Source organism: Chrysemys picta, chromosome 1, assembly GCF_011386835.1.
Source record: "Chrysemys picta bellii isolate R12L10 chromosome 1, ASM1138683v2, whole genome shotgun sequence".
In the NCBI taxonomy this organism is placed as follows: domain Eukaryota; kingdom Metazoa; phylum Chordata; order Testudines; family Emydidae; genus Chrysemys; species Chrysemys picta.
The window spans coordinates 356258744-356269505 of NC_088791.1; the positions used below are offsets into that span (position 1 = coordinate 356258744).

Below are 10762 nucleotides of genomic sequence, written 5' to 3' on the forward strand. Positions count from 1 at the left end.
CCACCAAAAAGTGTAGAAAATATTAATTCAGGGAGCACAACAAAAATATGGAATTGGATTTAGTAGGGTCATTGTTCATAGTTATTTTCTCAGAATAATGAAAATGTCATAAATCAGTGTGTGAAGAGTGATCAATCTGGTTCTCCCATGTGAACAGCCTCCACTACTGCATGCAGTGTCTCATATTAACGTTGTCTCTCCATTCAGGCATTTCTACTGTGACCATCACCCAAGATCCTGGGAACACACAAAAACTCAGGGGAACAGAGGACATCCTTATGCCTCAGAGTTGGACACTTTCTCTCCTACGCTATGTCAGATTCGAACACAACCAACTTCACCAACCCCTCCATGTTCATCCTACTTGGCATTCCTGGCCTAGAGGCAGCCCGTCTCTGGATCTCCATCCCGTTCTGCATTATGTACGCCATAGCCGTGTTGGGGAACTTCACCATCCTGTTTATCGTGAAGAGGGAGCCAAGCCTCCATGGACCCATGTTCTATTTCCTCTGTATGCTGGCCATCACCGACCTGGTCATGTCCACATCCACCATACCCAAAATGCTGAGCATCTTTTGGTTCAATTCCAGGGAGATCAGTTTCAGTGCCTGCCTCACCCAGATGTATTTCGTTCTCTCCTTCTCTGGGATGGAGTCTGGAATCCTCGTGGCCATGGCTTTTGATCGCTACGTGGCCATCTGCAATCCTCTGAGGTATTCCACAATCCTGACAAACTCTGCTGTGGCCAAGATAGGCCTGGCTGTGGTGCTGCGCAGTGGCATACTTGCATTACCTTATCCCTTCCTGGCCATGCGGTGGCCATATTGCAGAACCAACATTATCCCCCACTTCTATTGTGGGCATATAGCTGTGGTGAAGCTGGCCTGTGGTGACATCCGCATCAGTAGTTACTATGGCCTGTTTGATCTTTTTTCTCAGATTGGAATGGACGTGTTTTTTATTTCCATGTCCTATACTCTGATCCTCCGGGCCATCTTCCGCCTCCCCACAAAGGATGCCCGGCTCAAAACTTTTGGGACCTGCATCTCTCATGTTTCTGCCATCTTAGCTTTGTATGTCCCAGATTTCTTGTCCTCCCTCATTCATAGGTTTGGCCACAATGTGCCACTGCACTTCCTTCTTCTCATTACCAGTCTGTACTACCTGGTGCCCCCTGTGCTACACCCCATCATTTATGGGGTGAGGACCAAACAGATCCGGGACAGGCTGCTCCAGCTCTTTACTCATAAATGGACCTAAATGTTTTCTCCTTGTGCTCTGGCTCTCAGATTGAGCTCTGTGCAGAGCTGGCTGGTCCATGGTGCTGGGGCCTCTTCCCTGAACCACTTACTGGACAGGCAGAGAGACATTAAACCCTTTTGTGCCCTTACTGAGCTGTGTCAATGTGATGAACTGGGGAGTCAGTCTATGTACACTACACTGGGTTGCCACCTTTCTAATTGCTGGTAGCTGGATCCCTGGAATTGCAATCTTGCCCCATCTCTTCTGTCAACCCTCGACCCTGCTGTGTGTCTTCGCCCCAAGGCCCTGCCCTTGTCACTTAGATTCATAGATTCTAGTATTGGAAGGGACCTCGAGAAGTCATCGAGTCCAGTTCCCTGCCCGCATACTGTCTAGACCATCCCTGATAGACATTTATCTAACCTACTCTTAAATATCTCCAGAGATGGAGATTCCACAACCTCCCTAGGCAATTTATTCCAGTGTTTAACCACCCTGACAGTTAGGAACTTTTTCCTAATGTCCAACCTAGACCTCCCTTGCTGCAGTTTAAACCCATTGCTTCTGGTTCTATCCTTAGAGGCTAAAGTGAACAAGTTTTCTCCCTCCTCCTTATGACACCCTTTTAAATACCTGAAAACTGCTATCATGTTCCCTCTCAGTGTTCTCTTTTCCAAAATAAACAAACCCAATTCTTTCAGCCTTCCTTCATAGGTCATGTTCTCAAGATGTTTAATCATTCTTGTTGCTCTTCTCTGGACCCTTTCCAATTTCTCCACATCTTTTTTGAAATGTGGTGCCCAGAACTGGACACAATACTCCAGCTGAGGCCTAACCAGAGCAGAGTAGAGTGGAAGAATGACTTCTCGTGTCTTGCTCACAACACACCTGTTAATAACACCCCAGAATCATGCTTGCTTTTTTTGCAACAGCATCACACTGTTGAGTCATATTTAGCTTGTTTTCCACTATAACCCCTAGATCCCTTTCTGCCATACTCCTTCCTAGACAGTCTCTTCCCATTCTGTATGTGTGAAACTGATTTTTTCTTCCTAAGTGGAGCACTTTGCATTTGTCTTTGTTAAACTTCATCCTGTTTAACTCAGACCATTTCTCCAATTTGTCCAGATCATTTTGAATTATGACCCTGTCCCCCAGAGCAGTTGCAATCACTCCCAGTTTGGGATCATCAGCAAACTTAATAAGCTACTTTCTATGCCAATATCTAAGTCGTTGATGAAGATATTGAACAGATCCGGTCCCAAAACAGACCCCTGCGGTACCCCACTCGTTATGCCTTTCCAGCAGGATTGGGAACCATTAATAACAACTCTCTGAGTACGGTTATCCAGACAGTTATGCACCCACCTTATAGTAGCCCCATCTAAATTGTATTTGCCTAGTTTATCGATAAGAATATCATGCGAGACCGTATCAAATGCCTTACTAAAGTCTAGGTATACCACATCCACAGCTTCTCCCTTATCCACAAGGCTCGTTATCCTATCAAAGAAAGCTTGCATCTTGCAGGGATTTCACTTTAGTCATTGTACCTTTTAATTTCTATTTAACTAACCCCCTCATTTTTGTATAGTTCCCCCTTTTTGAAATTAAATGCCACAGTGTTGGGCTGTTGAGATGTTTTTCCCACCACAGGGATGTTGAATGCTATTGTATTATGGTCACTATTTCCAAGCGGTCCTGTTATGGTTACTTCTTGGACCAGCTCCTGCGCTCCACTCAGGATTAAATTGAGAATTGCATCTCCTCTTTTGGGTTCCTGTACCAGCTGCTCCAAGAAGCAGTCATTTAAAGTATCGAGAAATTTTTTCTCTGCATTTCGTCCTGAGGTGACATATTCCCAGTCAATATGGGGATAATTGAAATCCCCCACTATTCTTGAGTTCTTTATTTTGATAGCCTCTCTAATTTCCCTTAGCATGTCATCATCACTATCACTGTCCTGGTCAGGTGGTCTATAATAGATCCCTAATGTTATATTCTTATTAGAGCATGAAATTACTATCCATAGAGATTCTATGGAACATGTGGATTCACTTAAGATTTTTACTTCATTTGATTCTACATTTTCTTTCACATATAGTGCCACTCCCCCCTCCCCTGCACGACCTGTTCTGTCCTTCCCATATATTTTGTATCCCAGAATGATTGTGTCCCATTGATTGTCCTCAGTCCACCAGGTTTCTGTGATGCCTATTATATCAATATCCTCCTTTAACGGGGGCACTCTAGTTCACCCATCTTATTATTTAAACTTCTAGCATTTGTGTACAAGCACGTTAAAAACTTGTCACTGTTTATTTATCTGCCCTTTTCTGATGTGTCAGATTCTTTATGTGACTGTTTCTCGTCTGATCTGACCCTTACATTATCCTCTTCCATCCTCTGCTCCTGACTATAACCTAGAGAATCTCTATCAATAGACTCTCCTCTAAGAGAAGTATCTGTCCGATCCACATGCTCCTCTGCAGCAGTCGGCTTTCCCCCATCTCCTAGTTTAAAAACTGGTCTATATTCTTTTTAATGTTTAGTGCCAGCAGTCTGGTTCCACTTTGGTTTAGGTGGAGCCCATCTCTCCTCTATAGGGTCCCCCCATCCCAAAAGTTTCCCCAGTTCCTAATGAATCTAAACCCCTCCTCTCTACACCATCGTCTCATCCACGCATTGAGACTCTGAAGCTCTGCCTGCCTACCTGGCCCTGTGCGTGGAACTGGGAGCATTTCGGAGAATGCCACCATAGAGGTCCTGGATTTCAGTCTCTTCCCTAGCAGCCTAAATTTGGCCTCCAGGACAACTCTCCTACCCTTCCCTGTGTCATTGGTACCTACCTGTACCACAACCACCGGCTCCTCCCCAGCACTACACATAAGTCTGTCTAGATTCCTCGAGAGATCCGCAACCTTCGCACCAGACAGGCAAGTCACCATACGATTCTATTGGTCATCACAAACCCAGCTATTTGTGTTTCTAATGATTGAATCTCCCATTACTAACACCTCCCTTTTCCTAGTAACTGGAGTATCCTCCCCCGGCGAGGTAACCTCAGTGTGAGAGGATACCCCAACACCATCTGCAAGGAGGGTCCCAACTATGGGAAGGTTTCCCTCTGCTCCCGTTGACTGCTCTGCTTCCCTGGGCCTTTCATCCTCCTCAACAGCACAGGGGCTGTCTGACCGGAGGTGGGATAATTCTACAGTGTCCCGGAAACCCTCATCAACATACCTCTCTTCCTCCCTGTGATGGAGCAGGGAGCAGGGTGTATTTGACCTGGGAATGGAGCCTGGGAGTTACTTTGAGCTACCTGAGCTGTAACCTGAGCCAGGAGGGGGGTGGGAGAAGTGACATCTTCTGCCCAGGAGACTGAACAAAGGAGAGGAGAAGCAGAGGGGAGGGGGGAGAGAGCTGCTGGAGGGTTTTGGGAGTTCTTCAGTTTTGGGCTGGTAGGTGCAACACAGGGAACCCCCAGCTGGGGTCTAAGCTCCCTGCGCTCCCCAAGAGGACTTGATTGAGGGGTCCTGGATGTATCTACAAGCTCTGCTGTAGACTGTGTTCCTGTTATCCAATAAACCTTCCGCTTTACTGGCTGGCTGAGAGTCACGGTGAATCGCAGAAAGCCGGGGGTACAGGCCCTGAGTCCTCCACACTCCGCAACAACTGGTGTTAGCGGTGGGATCTACTGCACCCCGTGGATGGTGCTTCCTGCAGTAAGTGACTGGGGAGCAGTAAAACGAAGGGGGATCGACGGGGACCAGCTGGGCAGAAGAATCAGAGAGAGACAGTTTCAGGGGGCGATTAACCCCTGGGAGTGTGTGACCAGTGAGAAGGACTTTTGCAGGAACAGGGTCCCCTGGGGGATCACAGCGAGCGGGCCCGGGGTGGAGGAGTCTGCAGCTCGACTCTGGCAGAGAGGTGGGGACCTGAAGAAGGGCTGGCACACTAGGGATCCCCCTGGAACATTGGAAAGTGGAGAGCACAGGCCGGCGAGTGGCCAGCAGGAGGATGGATGCTAAACGCCGCAAGAGCGACCTGGTGGAGCTGTGCAGACAGAGGGGGCTGCGCATTGGGAGGTCCACCAAAGAACAGCTCATTGCCCAGCTGGAGGAGAGGGATCGCTTAGATGAACCGAGCCCTGTCCCAGAGAGAAGCCGCCCGGCGGATGCAGCATGGGCCCTGGGCCTGACATGGCTGGGAGGGGTCAGACTGCTGCCAAGGACATCCCAAGACCCTGCCTACCTATACCTAAGGGAGGGGTTGGGGGAATCCCAGCAAATACCGAGGGCACCCTGACCCCGGCAGCCAGCAGGGGATTGTCCCGGCAGAGCTCCCCGTCCCTGGAACGGATGCGGCTGGAATGTGAATGGGAGATGAGACAGGAAGAGCTCGAGTTAAGGCAGCAAGAACTGAAGCAGGAGCAGGAAGAGAAGGAAAAACAACGTCAGCATGAGCGGGAAGAATAGGAAAAACAACGTCAGCATGAGGCGAACCAGCGTCAGCATAAGCTGGAACTGGCCAGGCTGAGGAGCAGTGAGGCCCCAGCTGCGGTGAGCAAGGGGGGACCCAAGACTGCAAAGAGCTTTGATAAGTGCTTCCTGGCCCAGCGTAAGGAGGGGGAGGACATGGATACCTTCCTGAAGGCCTTTGAGGATACCTGCGAGCTGCCCCAGGTTGACCCTGCAGAGAGGCTCCAGTTTCTCATGCCCTCACTGGACCCCACGGCCAGGGAGGTGTACAGCCGACTGAAAGGGCCGGAGACAGGGGACTACGAACTGTTCAAAAAGGCCCTGCTCCGCGAGTTTGGGCTGACCCCTGAGATGTACCGGAAAATGTTCCAGAGTCAGCATAAAACCCATGAGGTCACATACCTACAACTAGCCAACCGGGCGCAGGGGTATGCCCGCAAGTGGACGGCTGGGGCCCAGACTAAAGAAGACCTGCTTGACCTAGTCGTACTGGAGCATGTGTATGAGCAGTGCCCATCTGACCTGAGGCGATGGTTGATGGACCAAAAGCCAGGGAACCCGCAGCATGCAGGCCAGTTGGCCGACCAGTTTGTGAACAGTCGGGCAGAGGATAACCGGGAGGAGTCCCAAAGGAACAGGCCCACCACAACGCAGAGAGAGATTCATCATGGGACCTCCCAGCGAGGAAATATGGAGAACCCCCACCAAAGGGGAACATCCAGCGTCAGGTCCATCCGACCCGCTCGAGGGGACCCACGGGACATGGGCTGCTATCACTGTGGCCAGAAAGACCACATACGGGCCCAGTGCCCCAGGCTCAGGGACAGACTGAGCAGACCGAACCCACAGACGGTTGACTGGGTAGAGGCCCAGCCGGGCGAGAGGCAGCATTCCCAGGGAAGGGGGGCTGGCAGAGCACCACCTGCTAAGGAGGGAGCAGAGCTCCAGGACAGCTCCTCTGGGGGGCTGGATGCTCCAGACTCAGGGTTTTTGGTTTATACAGTGGGCGTGGGGTTGTCCCTCTGCAGAGAGTGCCTTGTTCCCCTGGAGGTGGATGGGAGAAAGGTCAATGGATACTGGGATTCGGGCGCAGAGGTAACGTTGGCCCGGCCCGAGCTGGTGGCTCCAGATCGGGTGGTGCCCAACACCTACCTGACCCTGACGGGGGTGGGTGGGACCCCATTCAAGGTGCCTGTGGCGAGGGTACACCTGAAGTGGGGGCCCAAGGAGGGCCCCAAGGATGTGGGGATGCACCACCATTCACCCACTGAGGTGTTGATGGGGGGGACCTGGAGGACTGGCCAAGCGACCCTCCGGGTGCCCTGGTCATGACCCTAGTCACAGCCATCGAGGGGCACTGCACCCTGACCTTGGGGAGGGTACTTTTCCCGAGGCGCAGGACCCTAACCGGGTGGGGAGGGACCACCCAGGGACACAGCTCAGGGGGGCTACGGCCTCAGACCCAGCCGGCGAGAAAGAGCAGGTGCCCATCCCTGTCCCAGCTGCTGAGTTACAGGCCGAGTTGCATAAAGATCCCTCCTTGCAGAAGATAAGGGACCTGGCGGACCTCAGGGTGGTACAGACCATGGGGAGAGGCTGCCAGGAGAGGTTCCTGTACTGAGAATGGGCTCCCCCAGGGGACGTGGAGTCATGGGGGATCAGGAGGCAGCTGGTGGTTCTCCAAAAGTTTCGTCACAAGCTATTGTACCTGGCCCATGACATCCCTCTCGCAGGGCAGCAGGGAATCCGGCGCACCAGGCAGAGGCTGCTACAGAACTTTTACTGGCCTGGGGTCTTTACCAATGTCCGACAGTACTGCCGATCCTGTGACCCCTGTCAGAGGGTAGGAAAGGCCCGGGACAAGGGGAAAGCAGAGTTGAGGCCTTTACCCATCATAGAGGAGCCTTTCCAGAAGGTGGCTATGGACATAGTGGGACCTCTCAGCAAGACGACCCGGTCAGGGAAGAAATACATTTTGGTGGTAGTAGATTTCACCACCCGCTACCCCGAGGCATTACCCTTATCGTCCATTGAAGCGGACACTGTGGCAGACACGTTGCTGACCATTTTCAGCCGAGTGGAGTTTCCCAAGGAAGTCTTAACGGACCAAGGGTCCAACTTCACGTTGGCCCTACTCTGGTGCTTGTGGGAGAAATGCGGGGTCCGGCACACCTGGGCCTCAGCGTATCACCCCAATCCAATGGGCTAGTGGAGAGGTTCAATGGGACACTAAAGATGATGCTAAAAACATTTATGAACCAGGACCCGCAGGACTGGGAGAAGTACTTACCTCACCTGCTGTTCGCGTACAGGGAGGTACCCCAGGAGTCTACCAGGTTTTCGCCTTTCGAACTGTTATATGGAAGGCGGGTAAGGGGGCCCCTGGACCTGATGAGAGATGAATGGGAGGGTGTCATAACTATAAAGGGAAGGGTAACAGCTGTCCTGTGTACAGTACTATAAAATCCCTCCTGGCCAGAGACTCCAAAACCCTTTTCCCTGTAAAGGGATAAGAAGCTCAGGTAACCTGGCTGGCATCTGACCTAAAGGACCAATAAGGGGACAAGATACTTTCAAATCTTGGGGGCGGGGAAGGCTTTTGTTTGTCTTTTTGTTTGGGAGTGCGTTCGCTCTCGGGACTGAGAGGGACCAGACATCAATCCAGGTTCTCCACATCTTTCTAAACAAGTCTCTCCTATTTCAAACTTGTAAGTAAATAGCCAGGCAAGGCGTGTTAGTTTTCCTTTGTTTTCTCAACTTGTAAATGTACCTTTTACTAGAATGTTTATCTTTGTTTGCTGTACTTTGAACCTAAGACTAGAGAGGGGTCCTCTGAGCTCTTTAAGTTTGATTACCCTGTAAGGTTAATTTCCATCCTGATTTTACAGAGATGATTTTTACCTTTTTCTTTAATTAAAAGCCTTCTTTTTAAGAACCTGATTGATTTTTCCTTGTTTTAGATCCAAGGGGGTTGGATCTGTATTCACCAGGAGTTGGTGGGAGGAAGGAGGGGGAATGGTTAATTTCTCCTTGTTTTAGATCCCAGGGGGGTTGGGACTGTATTCACCAGGAGTTGGTGGGAGGAAGGAGGGGGAATGGTTAATTTCTCCTTGTTTTAAGATCCAAGGGGTTTGGATCTGTATTCACCAGGGAATTGGTGAAGGTTTCTCAAGGCTTCCCAGGGATGGGAATTCTTGGGATGGTGGCAGCGGACCAGGGCTAAGCTGGTAGTTAAGCTTAGAAGTTTTCATGCAGGCCCCTACATTTGTACCCTAAAGTTCAAAGTGGCGATACAGCCTAGACATGGTGGCAGAGTGGTGGGATTAATTTTAAACCCAAAAGCCAGTGAGATTTTTTTTCCTTCTAGCTGCTTGAAAAGCAGAGCTAAAGGTAGATGCATATCTTATCTCTCCTTGCCTGAAGGCAGAGGTGTTAAGTTTTTTTAACAAGATCCTTTGTTAAGAGAAGGGTTCAATTAGCAAACGACTGGTAAAAGGAATTTACAAGCTGATTTTTTTTTCTTTTTACATCCTCGGGAGTAGCTAGTTAGAAAGTCTCTGTTAACTCAGCAGCAGCCAGACCTAAGTACATCCCAGTTTCAGTCAACTGCAGAGGGGGTGACCCAGCACAAGAAAACAGGAAAATGACTACAAAAGAAGAAAAAGCCAAAGAGGAGGCCCACAAGAGAGCTATGGAGCTGAAAGAAAAAGAGATAGAGCTGAGAGAAAGAGAAGAGAAAGCCAAAGAGGAGGCCCAAAAGAGAGAGATGGAGCTGAAAGAAAAAGAGATGGAGGAGAGAGAAAAAGAAAGGAAGCATGAACTCGAAGTAGCAAAGGCTAAGCCGGATACAACAGCCAATCCTAACAACCCCCCTCCAGGTACCACCTCCCATCCCAGAAAATTCCCCACCTACAAGGCAGGCGATGATACTGAGGCCTTCTTTGAAAATTTTGAAAGGGCCTGCCTTGGATACAGCATCGCTGCAGACCAGTACATTGTAGAGCTGAGGCCGCAGCTCAGTGGACCCTTAGCAGAGGTGGCGGCTGAAATGCCTAAGGAACACATGAACAGTTATGAACTTTTTAAAAACAAGGTCAGAATCAGAATGGGGCTAACACCTGAGTATGCCCGTCGGCAGTTCAGAGCCCTAAAGTGGAAACCCGATGTGACATTTACCCGACATGCCTACCACGTTGGGAAAAATTGGGATGCCTGGATATCAGGAGCAAATGTTAAATCTACAGAAGAGTTGCCCTTCCTAATGCAAATGGAGCAGTTTTTAGAGGGTGTGCCTGAGGAAATAGAAAGGTACATCCTAGATAGGAAGCCCAAAACTGTAACTGAGGCGGGGGAGATTGGAGCCAAATGGGTGGAGGTGGCAGAAAAGAAAAAAACTAGTAGCAGTTGGAGTGAATATCAGAAGGGGCAAGCCGAAACAAAACCTTACCACCGGGGACAACCCAAGGCCCCACCCACATCCCAAGGGAAACCCCAGACGCCTTCTCACCCCACCACACCAGTCTCCACCAACCAACATCGCTCCGGTGATACCTTAGCAGGGCGATGTTTTAAATGTAATGAGCTGGGACACATAAAGGCTCACTGCCCCAAGAACACCAACCGATTACAGTTCATTACACCACAATCACACCAAACATCCCCAGACCCAGATGCCTCTCTCATACCCTCGGAGAGAAGGGAAACCTTGAGAGTGGGTGGAAAGAAGGTTACCGCTTGGAGGGACACTGGGGCACAAGTGTCAACTATACACCAATCCCTAGTGGACCCCAAACTCATCAACCTGGAGGCTCCAGTGACAATTCAACCCTTCATGTCACAGTCTGTAACCTTGCCTACAGCCACATTGCATGTCCAGTACAAGGGGTGGTCAGGAATGTGGACTTTTGCAGTCTATGACAATTATCCCATTCCCATGCTGCTGGGGGAAGATTTGGCCAACCATGTGAAGCTAGTCAAGAGGGTGGGAATAGTCACCCGCAGCCAGGCTAAGCAAGCTTTCACCCCCATCCCTGTTCCTG

The 10762-nt window shown here is 50.2% G+C and overlaps 1 protein-coding gene across 1 annotated transcript; it reads left to right on the forward strand.

The window, feature by feature from the left end:
* Positions 1 to 312: 312 nt before the first annotated feature.
* LOC101946909 (olfactory receptor 52E4-like) lies at positions 313 to 1260 on the forward strand. Its single transcript, XM_005310483.2, has one exon. It carries the CDS (start codon positions 313 to 315, stop codon positions 1258 to 1260), a length of 948 nt encoding a protein of 315 aa, XP_005310540.1.
* The last annotated feature ends 9502 nt before the right edge of the window (positions 1261 to 10762 follow it).

What these genes read in the sequence shown, in the direction of transcription:
- LOC101946909 (XM_005310483.2), top strand. Translation starts at nt 313, where the DNA reads ATGTCAGATTCGAACACAACCAACTTCACCAACCCCTCCATGTTCATC.